This window comes from Bombina bombina, chromosome 3 (assembly GCF_027579735.1).
Source record: "Bombina bombina isolate aBomBom1 chromosome 3, aBomBom1.pri, whole genome shotgun sequence".
Classification (NCBI taxonomy): domain Eukaryota; kingdom Metazoa; phylum Chordata; class Amphibia; order Anura; family Bombinatoridae; genus Bombina; species Bombina bombina.
The window spans coordinates 116,729,042-116,751,824 of NC_069501.1; the positions used below are offsets into that span (position 1 = coordinate 116,729,042).

General features: G+C 39.8%; 1 protein-coding gene across 1 annotated transcript in view; it reads left to right on the top strand.

Annotated features, from left to right (window-relative positions):
* SYNJ1 (synaptojanin 1) overlaps positions 1 to 21,926 on the top strand; it is a 364,762-nt gene extending 342,836 nt beyond the window's left edge. Inside the window, exons 27-29 of the mRNA XM_053705173.1 lie at positions 13,620 to 13,725; positions 14,515 to 14,735; positions 17,569 to 21,926. Of these exons, the coding sequence (XP_053561148.1) occupies positions 13,620 to 13,725; positions 14,515 to 14,735; positions 17,569 to 18,360 (1,119 nt within the window). The 3' untranslated portion in view covers positions 18,361 to 21,926. The remainder of the gene's footprint in view (positions 1 to 13,619; positions 13,726 to 14,514; positions 14,736 to 17,568) is intronic.
* The last annotated feature ends 857 nt before the right edge of the window (positions 21,927 to 22,783 follow it).

Genomic DNA, 22,783 nt, shown 5'->3' on the forward strand with positions numbered 1-22,783 from the left:
ACAGTAGATTTAAAGGATGCCTACCTTCATATACCGATTCACAAAGATCATTATCGGTATCTAAGATTTGCCTTTCTAAACAGGCATTACCAGTTTGTAGCTCTTCCCTTCGGGTTAGCTACGGCCCCGAGAATTTTTACAAAGGTTCTGGGCTCACTCCTAGCGGTGCTAAGGCCGCGAGGCATAGCGGTGGCTCCGTACCTAGACGACATTCTGATACAAGCGTCACGTTTTCAAATTGCCAAGTCTCATACAGAGATAGTTCTGGCATTTCTGAGGTTGCATGGGTGGAAGGTGAACGTGGAAAAGAGTTCTCTATCACCACTCACAAGAGTCTCCTTCCTAGGGACTCTGATAGATTCTGTAGAAATGAAAATTTACCTGACGGAGTCCAGGTTATCAAAACTCTTAAATGCTTGCCGTGTCCTTCATTCCATTCCACGCCCGTCAGTAGCTCAGTGCTTGGAAGTAATCGGCTTAATGGTAGCGGCAATGGACATAGTACCATTTGCGCGCCTGCATCTCAGACCCCTGCAATTATGCATGCTAAGTCAGTGGAATGGGGATTACTCAGATTTGTCCCCTCTACTAAATCTGGATCAAGAGACCAGAGATTCTCTTCTCTGGTGGCTTTCTCGGGTCCACCTGTCCAAGGGGATGACCTTTCGCAGGCCAGATTGGACAATTGTAACAACAGATGCCAGCCTTCTAGGTTGGGGCGCAGTCTGGAACTCCCTGAAGGCTCAGGGATTATGGACTCAGGAGGAGAAACTCCTCCCAATAAATATTCTGGAGTTGAGAGCAATATTCAATGCTCTTCTAGCTTGGCCTCAGTTAGCAACACTGAGGTTCATCAGATTTCAGTCGGACAACATCACGACTGTGGCTTACATCAACCATCAAGGGGGAACCAGGAGTTCCCTAGCGATGTTGGAAGTCTCAAAGATAATTTGCTGGGCAGAGTCTCACTCTTGCCACCTGTCAGCGATCTACATCCCAGGCGTGGAGAACTGGGAGGCGGATTTTCTAAGTCGCCAGACTTTTCATCCGGGGGAGTGGGAACTTCATCCGGAGGTCTTCGCTCAACTGATTCATCGTTGGGGCAAACCAGATCTGGATCTCATGGCGTCTCGCCAGAACGCCAAGCTTCCTTGTTACGGATCCAGGTCCAGGGACCCGGGAGCGGCGCTGATAGATGCTCTGACAGCTCCTTGGGTCTTCAACATGGCTTATGTGTTTCCACCATTTCCGATGCTACCTCGACTGATTGCCAAGATCAAACAGGAGAGAGCATCGGTGATTCTAATAGCGCCTGCGTGGCCACGCAGGACCTGGTATGCAGACCTAGTGGACATGTCGTCCTGTCCACCATGATCTCTACCTCTGAGGCAGGACCTTCTAATACAAGGTCCTTTCAAACATCCAAATCTAATTTCTCTGAGGCTGACTGCATGGAGATTGAACGCTTGATCCTATCAAAGCGTGGCTTCTCGGAGTCAGTTATTGATACCTTAATACAGGCACGGAAGCCTGTTACCAGAAAAATTTACCATAAGGTATGGCGTAAATATTTATATTGGTGCGAATCCAAGGGTTACTCATGGAGTAAGGTTATGATTCCTAGGATATTGTCCTTTCTACAAGAGGGTTTAGAAAAGGGCTTATCTGCTAGTTCGTTAAAGGGACAGATTCCTGCTCTGTCTATTCTCTTACACAAACGTCTGGCAGAAGTTCCAGACGTCCAGGCTTTTTGTCAGGCTTTGGCTAGGATTAAACCTGTGTTTAAAACTGTTGCTCCTCCATGGAGCTTAAACTTGGTTCTTAAAGTTCTTCAAGGGGTTCCGTTTGAACCCCTTCATTCCATTGATATTAAGCTTTTATCTTGGAAAGTTTTGTTTTTGATGGCTATTTCCTTGGCTCGAAGAGTCTCTGAGTTATTGGCCTTACATTGTGATTCTCCTTATCTGATTTTCCATTCAGACAAGGTAGTTCTGCGTACTAAACCTGGGTTTTTACCTAAGGTAGTTTCTAACAGGAATATCAATCAGGAGATTGTTGTTCCATCTTTATGTCCTAATCCTTCTTCAAAGAAGGAACGACTTTTACATAATCTGGACGTAGTCCGTGCCCTGAAGTTCTATTTACAGGCAACTAAAGATTTTCGTCAAACTTCTTCCCTGTTTGTCGTGTACTCTGGTCAGAGGAGAGGTCAAAAAGCTTCGGCAACCTCTCTATCCTTCTGGCTTCGTAGCATAATACGTTTAGCCTATGAGACTGCTGGACAGCAGCCCCCTGAAAGAATTACTACTCATTGCACTAGAGCTGTGGCTTCCACCTGGGCCTTTAAGAATGAGGCCTCTGTTGAACAGATTTGCAAGGCTGCAACTTGGTCTTCGCTTCACACTTTTTCAAAATTTTACAAATTTGACACTTTTGCTTCTTCGGAGGCTGTTTTGGGGAGAAAGGTTCTACAAGCAGTGGTTCCTTCCGTTTAAGGTACCTGTCTTGTTCCCTCCCTTCATCCGTGTCCTTAAGCTTTGGTATTGGTATCCCACAAGTAAAAGATGAATCCGTGGACTGGATACACCTTGCAAGAGAAAACAGAATTTATGCTTATGCCTTGTCCCTCCCATCATCCGTGTACTTTGGCTTTGGTATTGGTATCCCATAAGTAATGGATGACCTGTGGACTGAATACACTTAACAAGAGAAAACATAATTTATGCTTACCTGATAAATTTATTTCTCTTGTATTGTATTCAGTCCACAGCCCGCCCTGTCTTTTTAAGGCAAATCTAAATTTTAATTAAACCTCCAGTCACCACTGCACCCTATGGTTTCTCCTTTCTTGTCTTGTTTCAGTCGAATGACTGGATATGACATGTGAGGGGAGGAGCTATATAGCAGCTCTGCTTGGGTGATCCTCTTGCAACTTCCTGTTGGGAAGGGAATATATCCCATAAGTAATGGATGACCCGTGGACTGAATACACTACAAGAGAAATAAATTTATCAGGTAAGCATAAATTATTTTTTTTGGCGCGTTTTCTCTTCAGTGCAGGGGCGGTTCCTGCATGGCACTTCATGTGACTGGGTGTGCCCTCTTCAACTTCCTCTTTCTTGACCGGTGATTGCAGGAGACGAAGCGTTTTTCCATCTAAAGGGGAGGAGAGTCCACGCTTCATTCATTGCTATTGGGAATTAAGAACCTGGCCACCAGGAGGAGGCAAAGACACCCCAGCCAAAGGCTTAAATACCTCTCCTTCTTCCCTCATCCCCAGTCATTCTTTGCCTTTCGTCACAGGAGGATGGCAGAGAAGTGCCTGAGTTTCTGAGTAGTCTCTTATGGAGGGTAGTACTCTTCGCAGTGGGACTGGAGTTTTAAGTAGTCCTGTCAGCCTCTCAGTGAGAGCCTAGGCGAAAGTTAGAGTCTGGAGATGCAGGGAGAGTCTTTCTGCGAAACCATCCCGACTCATATTAACAACTCCACGAGCAATCATCGTTGACACATTTTGCTGCCTGCTTTCAACACTCAAGTCCATGTCAGGAGTGAGGCTACTAACCTGTCACACTTGAAGGGCCATGTTCCTGTTCCACGGCGTAGATTCTAGTAAGATTGTTTTATTTTGTTATTAACATGATAACATAGAAGACAGGGTCACAGTGTGACGCTTTTTTATCTTTACAGAATCAAGGGTTAATATTCCTGGAAAGGGGATTATTGAACAGGAGGGGTTATACATGATATGGTTATTGTGTCATTGCTGCGTTATGTGCAAGATGAGGCTCTGGCAATGTTTGGAACTTCAGTTTACTTGCAGGTTTTCCGCTGCCTTTTTTGGCGCGCTTCCCTAGTGCAGGGGCGGTCCTGCAAGGCACACCATGTGACTGGGTGTGACTATCCCTCCTCTGTTGATCTGTGGCGCAGGAGACGTAACGGATTCTGGAGTCCGGGTCCTAGGAGGTGGTGAGTGCCCCGGCCATTGGCGGTATAAGGTGCCCTTTTTTTTAGTTAAGTAGTCTATCACTAGCGAGAGCTATGGAGGGCTCTGACGTGTTAGAGGGATCTCCCTCTTTAACTAAGTCTCATTCCTGTGTTTATTGTGAGGAAGTTCTGATGGATCAGCCTGCTTAACTTTGTTCCACATGCCTTGATAAAGTCATAACATCTAAATGTAAACGGATGTCTAGTACTACTGAGCCGTCCACCGCTGAGGGTTCTTCGTCCCATGAGGTGCGTTCCCTGCATTCATCTCAGATTGCACATGCAGTGCCCAGGGGTCCAACCGTTACTCCTTTGGAGGAGATTCAGTGGCCGTCAGACTTTGTGGACCAACTGGAATCGGCGGTTTCTAAGGTGATCCATGCCTTACCACGTTCTGCTAAGCGCAAGCATAGGGTGTATCATGGCGGCCCGACCCAGGGTTTGTCCTCGCCGATGGCAGATCCAGAGGCTCTATACGAGGTTGAGGCACACTCCGACTCTTCGGAGGAGGCTCATCTAAGCCTCCTGCTGTGGAGGAGCCTGGTTATAGTTTTAGGATGGAAAATTAGCGTTTTCTGCTGCGGCAGGTACTTGCTATTCTGGAGGTTTCGGAACCTAAGATCCCGGAGGAACCTGCGATTCCTAAGCTTGACAAGGTTACGAGGACAGGGTGGTGCCTCAGACTATCCCGGTTCCCGTTATGATGGCAAATATTATTAAGAATGAATGTGAGCGATTAGGGTCACCCTTTTCCCCTTCTTCTTTTAAAAAACTGTTTCCCGTTCCGGACTCTCAGCTTGAGCTGTGGGGAACCATTCCCAAAGTGGATGGGGCTATCTCTACGCTTGCGAAGCGGACAACTATTCCCCTCGAAGATAGTTCGTCATTTAAGGAGCCCATGGATAAAAAGCTGGAAAACATGTTAAGAAAGATGTTTCAGCACACAGGGTTTGTTCTTCAGCCTGCAGCAGCGGTCGCCGGAGCTGCGACATGTTGGTGCGAATCCCTGTGTGACATGGTGTAAGGGAAGACTTCCATTGATGAGATATAGGAGAAGATTAAGGCACTGAACGTCGCCAATTCTTTAATCTGTGATGCCAATATGCAAATTATTTGCCTGAATGCTAAGGTGTCAGGTTTTTCGGTTTTAGCGCGCAGGGCTCTGTGGCTAAAATCTTGGTCTGCAGACATGACTTTCAAGTCGAGGCTGTTGTCCCTTCCTTTTCAAGGAAAGATCCTGTTTGGTCCAGGATTGGATTTGATCATATCCATGGTTACGGGGAGGCAAGGGAGCTTTCCTACAGCAGAATAAGAAGGCTAAGCCCAAGGGATCTAGTTTTCATCTCTTTCATGCGGATAAGGCCCAGCGCCAACAACCCGCTGTGAAAGCGGACCAGTCCAAGGAACCTTGGAAACCGGCTCATTCTTGGAACAAGTCTAAGCTGAGCAAGAAGCCCGCCGAGACTAAATCGGCATGAAGGGGCGGCCCCCGACCGGTCTCCGGATCACGTAGGGGGCAGATTATCTCCATTCTCAGATGCATGGTTGCAGGACGTTCAGGACCCCCCTGGGTGCTAGAAGTTGTCTCTCAGGGCTACAGGATAGGGTTCAGATCCCATCTGCCAGAGGGCAGATTCCTCCTGTCAAACCTGTCGTCAAGACCAGAGAAGAGAGAGGCTCTTCTAAAGTGTGTGAGAGATTTTGCCACTCTCTGGGTTATCGTACCAGTACGCCTAGCAGAGAGGGGTCTAGGGTACTATTCCAACCTTTTTGTGGTTCCAAAGATGGAGGGCACGTTCCGACCAATTCTGGACCTAAAGAGTGTTTCATCTTTCAAGAGGGACAGTTTATGACAACTGTAGATTTGAAGGACGCTTACCTTCATGTGCCAATTCACAGGGACCACTTCAGGTTTCTAAGATTTGCATTTTTGGACCAACACTTCCAGTTTGTGGCCCTTCCTTTTGGTCTGGCGTCGGCAGAGTCTTCACAAAGGTTCTGGGGGCACTGCTTGCAGTAGCCAGATCCAGGGGCATTGCTGTGGCGCCTTTCCTGGAAGACATCCTAGTTCAGGCGCCGTCGATCAGCCTCGCAGAGGATCATTCGAGGGCTATTTCTCCAACATAGGTGTGTCCGGTCCACGGCGTCATCCTTACTTGTGGGATATTCTCTTCCCCAACAGGAAATGGCAAAGAGCCCAGCAAAGCTGGTCACATGATCCCTCCTAGGCTCCGCCTTCCCCAGTCATTCTCTTTGCCGTTGTACAGGCAACATCTCCACGGAGATGGCTTAGAGTTTTTTAGTGTTCAATTTCTTCTGCTAGAAGAGTTTCAGAATTATCTGCTCTGCAGTGTTCTCCTCCTTATCTGGTGTTCCATGCAGATAAGGTGGTTTTACGTACTAAACCTGGTTTTCTTCCGAAAGTTGTTTCTAACAAAAACATTAACCAGGAGATAGTCGTGCCTTCTTTGTGTCCGAATCCAGTTTCAAAGAAGGAACGTTTGTTGCACAATTTGGATGTTGTTCGTGCTCTAAAATTCTATTTAGATGCTACAAAGGATTTTAGACAAACATCTTCCTTGTTTGTTGTTTATTCTGGTAAAAGGAGAGGTCAAAAAGCAACTTCTACCTCTCTCTCTTTTTGGATTAAAAGCATCATCAGATTGGCTTACGAGACTGCCGGACGGCAGCCTCCTGAAAGAATCACAGCTCATTCCACTAGGGCTGTGGCTTCCACATGGGCCTTCAAGAACGAGGCTTCTGTTGATCAGATATGTAGGGCAGCGACTTGGTCTTCACTGCACACTTTTACTAAATTTTACAAGTTTGATACTTTTGCTTCTTCTGAGGCTATTTTTGGGAGAAAGGTTTTGCAAGCCGTGGTGCCTTCCATCTAGGTGACCTGATTTGCTCCCTCCCTTCATCCGTGTCCTAAAGCTTTGGTATTGGTTCCCACAAGTAAGGATGACGCCGTGGACCGGACACACCTATGTTGGAGAAAACAGAATTTATGTTTACCTGATAAATTACTTTCTCCAACGGTGTGTCCGGTCCACGGCCCGCCCTGGTTTTTTAATCAGGTCTGATAATTTATTTTCTTTAACTACAGTCACAACGGTATCATATGGTTTCTCCTATGCAAATATTCCTCCTTTACGTCGGTCGAATGACTGGGGAAGGCGGAGCCTAGGAGGGATCATGTGACCAGCTTTGCTGGGCTCTTTGCCATTTCCTGTTGGGGAAGAGAATATCCCACAAGTAAGGATGACGCCGTGGACCGGACACACCGTTGGAGAAAGTAATTTATCAGGTAAACATAAATTCTGTTTCTTCTGCTCCAATCTCACGGTTGGAAGATCAACTCAGGAAAGAGTTCCCTGGTTCCCAGCAACAGGGTAGAGTTCCTGGGTACGATAATAGACTCTATGTCCATAAAGATGATTCTCATAGATGAGCGGCGCAGGAAGCTTGCGTCGACCTGTCTTGCCCTTCAGTCCTCCACAAGCCCATCGGTGGCTCAATGTATGGAGGTGATAGGTCTCATGGTGTCAAGTATAGATGTCATCCCATTCGCCAGGTTCCATCTCAGACCTCTTCAATTGTGCATTCAGATCTATCACACATGGATGCTCAGACTCGGATCTCCCGCTCTTGGTGGACCCGTCCGGAGCAACTGTCCATGGGGACATCCTTCTTGAGACTGTCCTGGGAGATTGTGACCACGGACGCCAGTCTGACAGGATGGGGACTGTTTGGGGTGCCAGAATGGCACAAGGAAAGTGGTCCAGGGAGGAGTCTCGCCTTCCGATCAACATCCTAGAGCTGCAAGCAATTTACAATGCTCTGAAGGCATGGCCTTCTCTGGAGTCGGTCAGTTTCATCAGATTTCAGACCGACAACATTACCTCGGTGGCTTACATCAACCATCAGTGGGGGTACGAGAAGATTCCTCACAATGAGGGAGGTGTCTTGGATTCTGGAGTGGGTGGAGTCCCATTACTGCTCGCACTCAGGGATTCACATTCCATGTGTGGATAACTGGGAAGCGGATTTTCTCAGCAGACAATCCTTCCATCCGGGGGAATGGCCTCTTCACCCCGAGGTGTTTGTGGATATTTGTCACAGATGGGGAACACCAGCGATAGATCTCATGGTGTCCAGACTCAATTGCAAGCTGCCTCGATACGGGTCGAGGTCCAGGGATCCCTAGGCAGAGCTGACAGATGCCTAAGTGGTTCCTTGGGGTTTCAGCCTAGCTTACTTCTTTCCACCGCAACCACTTCTACCTCGAGTAGTGGCACACATCAAACAGGAGCGGGCCTCGGCCATTCTAATTGCTCCTTCGTGGCCGCGGAGGACGTGGTTTGCGGATCTGGTAGGGATGTCATCCTCTCCGCCGTGGAGGTTACCCTGTCGCAGGGATTTGCTGTCACAGGGCCCCTTTCAACATTGAAATCTAAATTCTCTGAGGCTGACTGCGTAGAGATTGAACGCCTAGTCTTAGCCCAGAGAGGCTTTTCTGAAAGTGTGATTAATACTCTAATTCAGGCAAGGAAGCCAGTCACTCGTCGCATCTACCATAAGGTGTGGAGGACTTACTTGTCATGGTGTGAGAAGCATGGATATCCTTGGCACAAGGTGAAGGTATCCAGGATTCTGGCCTTTCTCAAAGAAAGTTTGGAGAAAGGCCTTGCTGCTAGTTCCTTAAAGGGACAGATTTCGGCATTATCAGTTTTGTTGCATAGGAGACTTGCTGAGCTCCCTGACATCCAATCTTTTGTTCAGGCTCTGTCTACAATCAGACAGTCGGCTCCACCTTGGAGCTTAAACTTAGTCCTTAAGGTTATGCAGAGGGTTCCGTTTGAACCTATGCATTCCATTGACATTAAAGGGACACTGAACCCAAATTTTTTCTATCGTGATTCAGATAGAGCATGCAATTTTAAGCAACTTTCTAATTAACTTCTATTATCAAATTATTTTCATTCTCTTGGTATCTTTATTTGAAATGCAAGAATGTAAGTTTAGATGCTGGCCCATTTTTGGTGAACACACTGTTCTTGCTGATTGGTGGGTAAATTCACCTACCAATAAACAAGTGCTTTCCATGGTTTTCAACCAAAAAAATAGCTTAGACGCCTTCTTTTTCTAATAAAGAAAGCAAGAGAATGAAGAAAAATTGATAATAAGAGTAAATTAGAAAGTTGTTTAAAATTGAATGCTCTATCTGAATCACGAAAGAAAAAATTTGGGTTCAGTGTCCCTTTAAGATTTTGTCCTGGAAGGTTCTCTTCCTGTTGGCTATTGCATCGGCACGCAGAGTATCTGAGCTAGCTGCCTTGCAAAGTGACCTTCCTTATCTGGTGTTTCATGCGGATAAGGCTGTACTTCGCACTGGGTTGGGGTTTCTCCCCAAGGTGGTGTCTAACTGTAACGTCAATCCTTCCTTGTGTCCTAACCCCCCTTCTATTTATTACATGCTGATAATATTTGTATGAGTACAAATGCATCCACTGTTTTTTCAACTCAGTCTAATGCAAAAAGCATTCCTTCAGAAATTAAAGATTTTATTGCTGCAGCCATAGAGTAGGCTATGACTGTTATTCCACCTTCAAATAAATGTAAAAGGACTTTACAAAGTTTTACTAAATCTAGTGAATTTTTTAGTGACCGACAGCATACTGTGTATCTTCTACTGATGGGGGTTCCTGTGATTCAGAGGATCTTACATCAGAAACAGATATTGACTAATCTTTTTTTATTTAAAATTGAACATATGTGCTCTCTTTTAAAGAGTATTATTTACTTTGGGTATTGAGGAGTCTAAACCTCCTGATGATAAATCTTGTAATCGTTTAAATTCTGTATTTAAGATTACTGTTATTACATCTGAAGTTTTTCCTATTCCAGATGCTATCTCTAATGTGATTGCTAAAGAATGGTCTACACCTAGTACTTCTTTTAACCATTCTTCTAGGTTTAAAAAATTGTATCCTTTGCCTGTTGCTAATTTGGAACATTGGGAATCAGTCCCTAAGGTTGATGGGGCTATTTCAATTTTTGCTAAAGGTTCTACCATTCCTATGGAAGACAGCACATCTTTCAAAGACTTTTTAGATAGGAAGCTTGAATCTTATCTTAGAAGGGCATATTTACATACTGGCTATATTCTTAGATTAGTTATATCCATGGCTGATGTTGCTGCTGCTTCTACCTTTCGGTTAGACACTGTAAAGACTATTCTGCATTTTGTTCAGTAAGGTCACTTTATGTCCACAATAGACTTATAGGATGCTTACCTTCGAATCCCCATTCCACCAAGATCATTATCAATTTCTGAGATTCTCTTTTTAAGACAAACATTACCAATTTATCGCTCTTCCATTTGGCCTATCAACAGCTCAGAGAATATTCTCAAATGTTCTTGGAGTCCTATCTTTAATCAGAGAGCAGGGTATTGCAGTGTTTCTTTATTTGGACGATATATGTATCAGCCTGAGGAAACAGCCCTATAAAGTGTTGCTTTTAAATAAACATGTTGTTTTTATTATACACTTGCTACTTTTGGATTTTATCACCCCATACCTTTGAGATCATTCTGCTGGTCGGCTGTGAAGCTGCAGTCTGTATTGCACCTAAAGGTGCTTTCTATCTTGTAAGTGCAAACCATACCTTTCAGTTCACCTTTAACATACTGTACAAGGCTATGGTGGTTTGCTTTATATTACTATATAGGTGTTGATTGGGAGACTCTTGGAACATTCCTGCTCTGGATTACAGTCTGTTTCCATCCAGTGAGCTGGACTACTGTGAAGTTCCAGCCTGTCCTTATAGCACCATCGGGTGCTCTACTTTTGTGAGTAACCATTTGTCTTATCTCTATTGCTACTTGTTTTGGTTGTACTAGGCCATTGTGGCATCCCTGTTTTCTTCCTTTTTTAGATGTCCTTCCAGCTTCCTGCTTTTACTCTGATTTGAATTAATTTTAGTTCTTCCAGAGACAGCTGGGATGAGGTTTGCAAGGGAAATACATGTATACCCACAAAGGAAAATAGTCCTTGAGATTAAATATGCTTGTGAAACATCTTAAAGTAGGATAAGCCTAATTACTTTATTTTATACACTAATAGTATGTGCAGTTTATCTACGTTTGTGTCTGCATGTCTATCAATTTATGGTCAGTAGGTTAAATTCTCTGCAGAATGCTGACCTGTGCAAGATAATGTATTTGCTGCAGATTCAACCACACCAGTTTCATCCCAGAGTCAAAGGTGACCTGTTTTTCTTTTAATGTTACTGGGCCCTCATGTTACTTGCTTCACATTTAATTGGTATACGTGTTAATGGTAAAAGAAAATGACAGACGCCTTGTGACCATAATTTTACTTAAATAAATCACATTATCGTTGTTTTTTACTACAGAGTGAGTGGACACACAAACCTTATCAAGATCATGATATCAGATGTTTACATTACAGAGCCTTACAAATCCCGAGAGCCAGGGAGTAAAATCTCCTAAAATTTCACTAAGGCTCTTTGCTTTTTAGATTATTCATCCTCATCTATACAAATGCCCCTTAATGTGTTCTTAAAAAGTGTGTGTCTGGCTTCTTAGTATTCACTATAAGTTGAATCCTAAATTACAAATAATGTCACCCCTGCCATGTAAAAATGTAACCATGGGTGTCCATCCTCAGACCCATAGGCAACCATTCAGCCCTTCATTGGTTTTAATTTGCTTTCATTAACCCGAGAGTATAGATGATACACATATAAATACAGTGTGTGTGTGTATAAAACAATATTAATTGTGAGGGGGTGGAAGTCTTGGTGAGTTCCCACACTTTTTTTTGTAGGACTTGACCCCTGGTTTCAGCCTGTCTAAACCTTCAGTCCCTATCATTCCCTTCAGTGGCCATGTGTATGGAAGTTTTAGGTCTCCTGATTGCAGCATCGGACGCAATCTCCTTTGCTGTTTTCATATGAGACATCTACAACTTTGCATGTTACGCCAGTGGTGCAAGGATTACACTCGGATATCACAACTGATATTCTTAAATCCCAATTCACAACTTTCTCTGACTTTGTGGTTAAAGCACCACTTTATTCTTCAAGGGGCCTCCTTTGTTGGTCCTACCTGGTCTATAATCACAACAGATGCAAGTCTTACAGGTTGGAGAGCTGTCTGGGGGTCTCTGACAGCACAAGGAGTTTGGAATCCTCGAGAGGCGAGGTTACCAATCAATATCCTGGAACTCCGTGCTCTCTTCAGAGCTCTTCAGGCTTGGCCTGTATTAAAGAGAGAACCTTACATTCGTTTTCAGACTGACAATATCACAGTCTGATATTTCTGGAAATGGATTTGATGGCCTCTCGTCTGAACAAAAAACTTCCCAGGAACCTCAGGCAGAAATGTTAGATGCTCTAGCAGTACCTTGGTCTTACCAGCCTGCTTACATATTTCCCCCTCTGGTTCTACTTCCAAGAGTGATCTCAAAGATCATCATTGAACATTTTTATGTTTTTCTGATACCCCTAGCGTGGCCTCACAGGATTTGGTATGCGGACCTTGTCCACATGTCCAGTTGCCCGCCTTGGCCTCTTCCTTTAAGGCCAGACCTTCTATCACAAGGTCCATTCTGCCATCGAGATCTTAAAGCTCTAAACTTACTGGCATGAAAATTGAACGTTTAGTCCTCAGTCATAGAGGGTTCTCTGACTCTGTGATCAACACTATGATTCAGGTTCGTGTTTCAAGGAAGATTTACCATAAGGTTTGGAAAACTTCTATTTCTTGGTGCTCTTCTCATGATTATTTCTGGCATTCTTTTTATGTATACAAGCAAATGTTCATATTATAAAATACAAAGTGGTCAAAAACTAAGCAAAATGCTGACTGAATGGAAAAACTAGATCTGAAGCGGTTAGATCTGTATTTAGACATTAAATTTTTTTACAAGGGGATGGGTGAAGCCCGCTTAGGTAATTTGAACAAATGCAATCAGAATGGAAGCATATTGGGCTAGATTACAAATTGAGCGCTAATTTAATGCGCACCCGCAAATGGGGAAATTCGCCTGTTTGCAGCCACACAATAAAAATTCGGCCATTACAAGTGGTGAGCTCCCGGTAGCATTTAGCGCTCAGATCAGATCTATGGTTCATTTTCTAAATGTCCACCAATTGCCCCAAAATGAAAGTGGTGTGTTTTTGGTTTCATAAAAAAAATAAACATCTTTATTAAAAAAAAAAAACACCCAAAACTGCTAAAAGCTGTTATAAGGGGTTAAAAGTGGCAGGTGTGGGGTGTTAGAAGAAAAGTGCCTTTACATAGCGGGACTTATGTGTTGCACATATTAACTCACACATATATAAATATTTGCTGCCCATCGCTGCGCTACTTACCCCCTTCGCTACCACAAATAAACCAACACACAAGTCACATTATTAGATATAGATCCTTCATTTCAAATGATGAATCATCACGATACCATATGGTTGATTGCTTATATGATAATTACTTATCTCACTAGATACTTGCTATGTGATAAAAGGATAAATATATGTTCTCTTGGCTACACTGATACTATTACGGTTGGGACATTTTTATTATTTCCTGGTTTAAATCTTTGCAGACAATTCCTCCGCGTGCTGGCGTTATTAGTGTTCCACAGAGCCTTGTTCGTCCGGTCCCAGCAAGAACGTCTGAAGCACCTGTCAAAGCAGCTGAACCTGCCAAAGGTACAATCTGTTTTCTATGTGAAATAATGAGTAGAGCAACTCCCTTATAAAGACAGTTAAAGTCATAATTAGACATTTATGATTTGGATAGAACATACACTTTTTAAACAAATTTTCCATTTACTTCTATTATTTAATTTGCGTCCTTCTCTTGTTATCCTTTACTGAAATGTTTATCTAGGCAATCTCAAAAGCAGAAAAGAACCTAGGTTCTAGCTGCTGATTGGTGGCTGCATATATGTGTTCAGTTAGAAACCAGTAGGGCATTGCTGCTCCTTCAACAAATGATACCATGAGAATGAAGCAAATTTGATAATAGAAGTAAACTGGGAAGTTGTTTAAAATTGTATGTTCTGCCTAAATCATTAAATAATTTTTTGGGTTTCATGTCCAAGTTAAAAGACCTTTATATTTCTGTCTGCACATCGGAGTAAATGAAATGAACAAAAAGATGCCAATGTAGCGGATATGTAAAACCTTGTTTGTATTGAAAGACACACTAAAGTCAAAATTAAACTTTCATTATTCAGATATAGCAATTTTAAACAACTTTCCATTTTACTTCTGTTATCAAATTTCCTTTTCCTGTTGGTATCAGGAGTGTGCACGTGTCTATGGCAGCAGTGTTTTGCAACATTGTTTGCAGCAGTGTTATACGTTGTTGTGAATACTGCTGCAATAGAGTTCACTGGCTTCTTTATTTTTAATAATGTTTTTAACCCCCACCTTGTTGTTTTTGTTATTTTTTTTTTTTAACTGATCAGTTCTTTATTGCAATGCATCCTTTAGTATTATTACCGGAGCCAATGAAACCTCAGCTTGCTGTTCCTCTCCAACCCACTCCAACCTCCCAACCACCTTGCCAAAAGCTGCCAGAACCCATGTTGCCTATAACAGCACAAACCCCATCTCAGGCACCTTCACAAAACACTCTAGAACAGCCGCCACAGCCTCCTCCGCGCAGCCGCTCCGCTCAGAATTTGCCTTCAGAGCAAGCTGCTTCTCAGCAGGTAAGCCTCATCGCATTACGTTTCTTATTGTACCCTAGGTTCTTTTTGTATAATATATTCAGTCTCTCTATGACTGCAGCTTATAATAAATTTACTGTAAACTATGTTCAACTTTGCTATTTACATTGCTATCTGCTTATTGTTCCTGAAACAAAGCTATGTTTTATATGACTGTTATATGTAGTATAGTGAGTCATTTTGTCATTACCTACACTGTATATGTTGCTTAAATCTTAGACTCATATCGTACTAAGAAACGGTTGAATTTAGAGCCTTGTGCTACTTGGAGAGGGTAGAGATTCTGATTTCTGAGATAGATAGATATCTGCTTATTTCTACTGATATGCAAAATTAATATAACTTTTAAATACTGCAAAACATCTCAATGGTGCAGAATTGGATAATGTGATCCATTAAAATGACACCTTTTGCTTTTGTATAAACATTGTGCTTGTTCTATGCTCCCTAAGAAGGCTGAAAAAGCATATTCTGTAACTACAAAATACTGCAAATCAAATTGCTAGTTTAAGCACTTGGCTAAGTTACAGATTTGTCTTTTTGGTCCATCTAGGGAGCGTGGGACAAAGCACAATGTTTACAAAAGTAAGAGGTGTTTAATGCCCATTTTAAGCACATTTGCATTTAGGGCTAATCAGTGGAGTGCAGTTTTTTCTTACCACTTAAGCCAGCTATGGGCTGTATGTATGTGTTTTACACTTGCTTACCCAATATCTGCTCTAGGAAATGCATACTCTGTTAGCTAGAAAAAGTCATTCACTGCATGTTGGGGCTGCCGTGTATTTATTCATCTAATTTGTTCTTTCAATATGTCTTTTTATCACAAGCAGGAGCAACCATCAGGGTAACAGGTACCTGACTAATTTAATGACAATTTCCTGCAATTCACCTAATTCAGTAAAAACAATACACACCTTTCATATCACTGATAATATTTACCATGTATGTTTTGTTGCCTGGTTAACCATCATTCCCATTGCATTTATTTTGTCATGATAATGGCATGGATAATCTTAGTAGCATTTGATTGCTGATGCATTTTTATATAGAACTAAAATACAATGTTTATGTATAGTAAAAATATATATTGTAGGGTTCTTAAGTTATTTTGCCACCTTATCCTGTAATTTAACACAAAAAAATTAAATTTTTCCTAATTCCAGTGAAGGGTTGAAGTGCATCCTCCAGATTTACGAATCCTGATGCAACATTATACACAGTGATTGCTTGATTTCTTTATCAGTGTAGCAGCTCCTTTATAACTAGCCACAGCAAATGTTTAAAACGTCTTGGTGACACTATGCCAGTTTCCAAACTAGACCAAAAAAAATCAAATTGAAAAATAAGACATTATTTGTATATAATAATAGGAAAGAAGATCGTTTTTTACATTTCCTAAGATAATCTTCTTCAGGTATGAAGCAATACTGTATTATTTAGACCTGAAGCAAAGTCTCAAAAGTTTGATTTATTATAAGATTATTCCACTAAAATGTATCCACAGATGCTGTACGGTTATTTTTTAGATCTTGAATAATGAACTAACAGAGCTACTCTAATATATCAAATTTTAAAAAAAAATCTGGGTTTGACAAATTTAGGACCTCACAGTTCCTAAAATTATTTTTTCTGGCTTATTTTTTTTATTATTTATGTATCTTTATATAAATTCCCTCTGGCTTCTAAACACTGTATCACTGACTCCTCAGTATTCTGATTGTCTTTTAAGTTTAATATACATTTGTCAACCCCTGATGTAAAATATAAAGGTGATTGAACGCAGGGTTCATCATAATTATGTTTTTTTTTATTTAAATAGATACAAAATAATATCAGGTGCTGGGAATACTGAAACATAACTTTGGTTACACCCCTTAAAGTCCTGTTATTGCTTTGTAGACTTGTCTGTGTGTATGTCAAGTAGATATTACAACTATGCTTTTGGGTTAAAGTAGTCAATAAAATGTTGCAAATATTCCCTTGAACCTATATCTATCCTCAAGGGCAAAAAGCAGCCACTTTTTAAGTGCATTCTTCCTTGAGTACAGGAGTCAGTTAAATGCTTGACTCATCCTTGTGTGCTCATTAATGGATTATCTATACATTCTGACCTGCTTCTGAAACGGCTGCCTGTGTAATTCTAGACCAAAAATGACTGATTTTGCTTTTTCTATTTGTTGCATGTCCTTTGCATGGAACCCCAAAAAACAATTTAGACCAAAGGCATTTTTGTGTTAAAGGGACACTGAAACCAATTTTTTTCTTTCAAGATTCAGATAGATCATGCAATTTTAAGCAACAAATTTACTCATGTTATCAATTTTTCTTCATTCTCTTGGTATCTTTATTTGAAAAAGCAGTAATGTAAGCTTACGAGCCGGGCCCATCTTTGGTTCAGCACCTGGGTACAGCTTGCTAATTTGTGGCTAAATGTACCCACCAATCGGCAAGCGCTATCCAGGGTGCTGAACCAAAAATGGGCCAGCTCATAAGCTTACATTCCTTCTTTTTCAAATAAAGATACCAAGAGACCTAAGAAAAATTGATTATAGGAGTAAATTAGAAAGTTGCTTAAAATTGCATGCTGTATCTGAATCATGAAAGACAAAATTTGGATTTAGTATCCCTTTAATAGATCTGTGATTTTTATGTAATCCATTAGGTAGATACAAGCATTTTGTTTGAGCTTTTCATTAAGACCTCATCTTTTCATTGCATTCTTTGGAAACAGATAAAAAGCAAATTAATGTTAAAATCACAATTTTCAGTATGAATTCTAAGCTGTTTTTTTTTTTTTTTTTCCCCTCTCTTGCAGCTTCCAACAAATGGAGTCGGTGGCTTTAAAAGCCATTTTGACAATGATCCTTTTGTGGACATTTCATTTGATCAGTTTCATATTTCAAAGCTTCAAACGCCTGGTCACATATCTCCTGCTCCATTGTTAAGCCAAAAGGAGTTGACTCAGCCATCTTCTGCAATAGAAAATAATGTGAATGTCTTAAACAGTACTAGTCGCATGCCCGCTCTGCCTCCTGTTCCAGCCCGTAGTGGATCCCAAGACAAAATGAGGATTTCACCGAATCCATTTGTCAGCAAATCAAATACCATCAGCTCAGCCAATCCGTTCACTGAAATAACAGCACATTCTGGAAACCCATTTAAAGTCCCAAACTCTCTAACAATTTCTCAGCCAGCTGTGCAAAAAACTATGTTAGATCAATTTGGTTCTCACAGTCAACCTGAGCTACAACATAATGAACCCATGTTTACCATTGGTGTAGTTGAGAAAAGTCTTTCTTTACCAAACAAATTTTCCACATTACCAGATGCCAATAAAAAAGGTTGGGTCACATTTGATGAAGATCACTTTACTGCTAAAATGGAAAATTCCTCTGATTTTGTGGCATCCGATAATGCCAATTCACAAATAAACTTTGACCTGTCCGAATACGATAAAAACTTGAATAAAATACCATCTGGCTCCTCATTTACTTTGCCTTTAAGAAAGCCACCTCCACCACCACGTGTTCCATTACGGACAAAATCTGCACAGCACTCTAATAGTTTTGCAGCAAGTTCCTCACTCTCAGAATTTACTGATCGGTAGTTTAGAATTCTAAGCATTTTAGGATTCTGTTCTGTGCAATACCTTATAGTTCAATATGAAATACATAGCTATTTCCTGAAAAGTAAAACATAACCACTATTTAATTAATTTGCAAAGTATGTTTGCTTTTTTTGTATATTTTGGTCACATTTAAGACACTTTTTTCTCACTCTAAAAGCCTAAATCTATTGTAAATGTGTTACGTTTAATATCATTGAAATGAAATGTATGAATATAATTGTTTTTCTCTATATCTATTCATAATAAGAAAGTGACTAATCTGTTTTCTGAGTTTATATGTGTTTATATGTACTTTAAAGCTTATTTTTGTTCTCTAATATTATGGCTAAATGGTCAAATGTTTCTAAATTCATTAACTTGAATAGAAACCAAATATTTTAATCAAAATCCTATCTGAATCTGTGTTTGGATTTAATTTAGTAACTCTGATTTTGGTTTCTCCTAAAGACCCTATATTGTTTGCTACCATATAATACAGTCAGTTTAAACATACTGGAAATCTCTAGTTAAGTCTCCACTACAACCAGAATAATAGAATATTTAATAAATTCATCCAAAAATGTTTTAAACGGCAGCTTTATTATGTTGTGCTATTAGTTTGTAGTGGAGGTTCATTTTCAAAGTATCTGGAATTTCTTTGAAATCAAGTGATTCCCAAATTCAATTATGGTCCAAATAGTACAGAGTTTAATCACTCTGCTGCTGGAGAGGGTTGATACATATTATTATATTAATGTTATTTGGCCAATCAAGGTTAAATTGAAGAAAACAGCCAGTCTTGAGAACGTTCTGTAGTTATCAAGTGACAGTGGTTCTTACTGCACTTAACTACATTTGCAGAAATAGTTCATTTTTAGAAGTCTTTTCCAAATCATGTTTCAGGTTCACAGAATAATTTAAAGCAATTTGTTCTGTCCTTACCATGGAAATAAGTAGCGTATTTACTTCCTTATTCTTCCCTTTTTATATTATTATCTTTAAAGGAATTTCTATAATTGGTTAAAAACTGTCTCAGCATCTTTTAAAGGGGTATACTACACTTTTTTGTTGTACTTGCTCTAACGTAATTGTATATGCAGTTCTTTTCAAACAAGATTATTTATACAATTGAAAACCTTTATATTCTGTAATATTGAAGGTTCTCTTTTGGTTCTTTAACCACTTTTTCTATATTTGCTAAATAAGGGACTGCAGTTATTGGTCTGAAATTAGCACTGAATTAATGTTTTTTTGTTTGCTTTTTTACATTTGTAGATGTTTTTGATTTGTTACGTTATTGTATTTTTATCTCCTATCAGCTTTTGGGAAAAAGGACTTTGCAATATCTATGTGTATATTGTTAGGTTTGTTTGCAACCAACATATTGGAAACTGATGTTCTGAATCTCATGCAGTAATTGTAAGCACTTTAATGTTTGATACTTAATGCCACCTCCCTTGGGGCCCAATGATCAAAAAGCATGGAGAGAAATCCCTCAAAAGCTTTGGGATTTTTTTAGACCTTATATTGTAATGTACAGGATCCTGCATAGCTAAATAAACCGCTCTCAAGCTGAAATTTGCTATTGTAGAATTCTTTGAGGGACTTTAGAGTGCTGATGAGCCTCTTTAGATAATCTCATCATAGAGAGCTTTTGGTCATCGTCCCTAAGTGTCTAGTAGCATGAGCTAGATAATCTATGGGAAGGTTTAACAGTTACATTTCTAATTAGGCCAAAACATTTTTAATTTTGCAGAGCTTTTAGCAATCTAAAAAAGTTGCAACAAACAAAATGGGATCTTTTCTATTATGTTGTCTCTTATTTAACTTTTTTCTTACAGCTGAATTGCATATATAAGCACTTTGTTCTTTGTGTGTGCACATATGTCAGAGAAACAGGCAATATAAATTATATCTACGTATACTTAGAATTATACATGTGTAATGTATTAAGTGACAAGCACCAGTATTCAAGTTAAGTAAACTATGTGCATATTTTTGTCTTTGAAGGAACATAATACATTCCTAGACTACTGCTGCTGGTATATATTAATCTGAACCAACTGAATTTTACGGGACTGAAGGTTTAAAATGAATTCTAGAGAGATAAATACTCTGCATCTCACAACACACATTTCACACTGATTCTATACTTGGGTCATTTTCAGGCTTTCATTTGACCTTTATAGAAAACAGATCATGGATAAACTATCTTTTAGTTATTGATGCAAAAAGCACGTAAAATAATATAATATATTTAAACAGTTTTTAAGTGGAATCATTATAGACAGTACTTTATTTCAAATCAAAAGGGGATGTAGTGTAATATTTTATATTGTGCTTCTATTTTGTTGTATATTTTATAGAAAACCATTTATTAAAATAGGCTGATTGCTTCAATGTGCAAATATAAAAGTGTGTGTCTGAAATACATATTTTTTTCTAACTAGATATGTTTAGTATATAAGTACATTGTATACTTAAGTGTGCTGCTTCTGATTGGGTATTCTAAGGTCATTGTCTAATATTAATCTCAGTTACTAGTAAATTTCCATTAGCCTGTACATATCATAGGAAGGCAATATTCAATAAAGTTAAACCACGAACGCGAAAACATTGGTATTTAATATGGCTCTTAAAGGAACATGAAACCCAAAATATTTCTTTCTTGCTTTAGATAAGCATACAATTGTAAACATTTTTCTAATTTACTTCTTTTATCAATTTTGCTTTATTCTTTTGGTATCCTTTCTTGAAGGAGCAGCAATGCACTACTGAGAACTTTCTGAACACATCGGTAAGCCAATCATAAGAGACATATTTGTGTAGACACCAATCAGCAGCTAGCTAGATATGCTTTTAAACAAAGGATACAAAGAGAATGAAGCAAATTAGATAAAAGAAGTAAATTGGAAAGTTGTTTAAAAATGTATGCTTTATCTAAATCATGAAAAAAATCTTTAGGTTTCATGTCCCTTTAATAGCTGGACTTTTTAAAAACATGTTTAAATTTACTTACCACTTCCTGATTCATAGATCAGTGTTCAACATAAGTAAATTGTATTCGCAAGGGTGTAAAATGCCCTGTATCACCCAGCCAAAGTATCATACTCATCTAACCCTAATGGTATTAACATTTTAAAGCTTAGACATAAACTTCACAAAGCTTTGGAAATCTACTTTAGTGGCTGCAGGATACGCCTTGGTAAACTTAAATGTGTGTCTGAAATAGATACCCCATGTTATATACGTATTTTAATAGGTTTAACATTTTTAGAATATAAAAATGTCCAGTTAAGTACTTCACAATATATGAGAAATATCTGCTAGGAAGTTTTCCAGCAAAGTACAGACCAAATAATATTTGTTAACCAACTGCTGAATCTTTATTATTACTGCAAAAAGGGATTTTTATTAAACCTGGTTAGTTGCTTCTGTGATATGTGTTTGGTAATATATACAGAATATTGCTGCAGTATTACATTTATCGATGCACAATAATCTGCACACTTCCTGTGAACTGTTGCGTGATATTGTTGAAATAAAGAAAACTGTACAAAGCTTTACTGGATTCTTATATTATTTGTGACAAACAATCTTGCATATTTGAGATGTATAGTTGTGGGGATTTTATTGGTAGAATTAGACTTGAACACCAGACAAAAGGACTGACTCACTGTACCCAAATCTACCTATTTGGCCTGTATGGTCTCTAAAGTAAATGTATTTACATTAGCAAGTCTAGACTATTCTTGTTTTACAATATTTAAAAACCGACAAATTCAATTTTGTCAGCATAAGAGAATGTAGATATTTGATAATAGAAAAAAATGGAGAATTTTCAACAAATCTATGTTGCAAATACTTGTGTCTAAAAAATTAAAAACAGATTGACAAGTGCCATTATAGCACTGGGGATAGAACAGTTTGCTCTTGTACTGATCTTCCAAAGTTTAAGTCTCACTAAGCAGACAATTTGTGTTTTTTTAACATATATCAGAGCTCAAGCTTACAGGAGCTATAGCTTATGTTTGAGCACAAATGCACATGCTGGCAGTGGCACTATTTAGGCAAGCTCCCCATTAAATGGTGTATTATTATGAAATTAGAGTTTTCCTCCATTATTGCAAATCTCGATTTAGGAATGGTGCTAGCATCAATTAATATTATACAAAGGTTTTGGAAGGAGTTCCAAAGAAAGCGATGCTTTGTAGTAGCACTCTGTGCCTAGACTACTGTGAGGCTAGAAAAAGTTAAAACATAACTTTTATTAAGAGACAATAAAAATGGGCAAATTAGTTAAGTGTATCAAGAGGGGGGTGGAGCTTGGCCATGCAGCGAGATGGCCAACACATAGAATAGCTCCTAGGCCCTGATCTCCCAGCCCGATGTTTAACTAGCAGGGAACGGGTGTAAAGGTCCG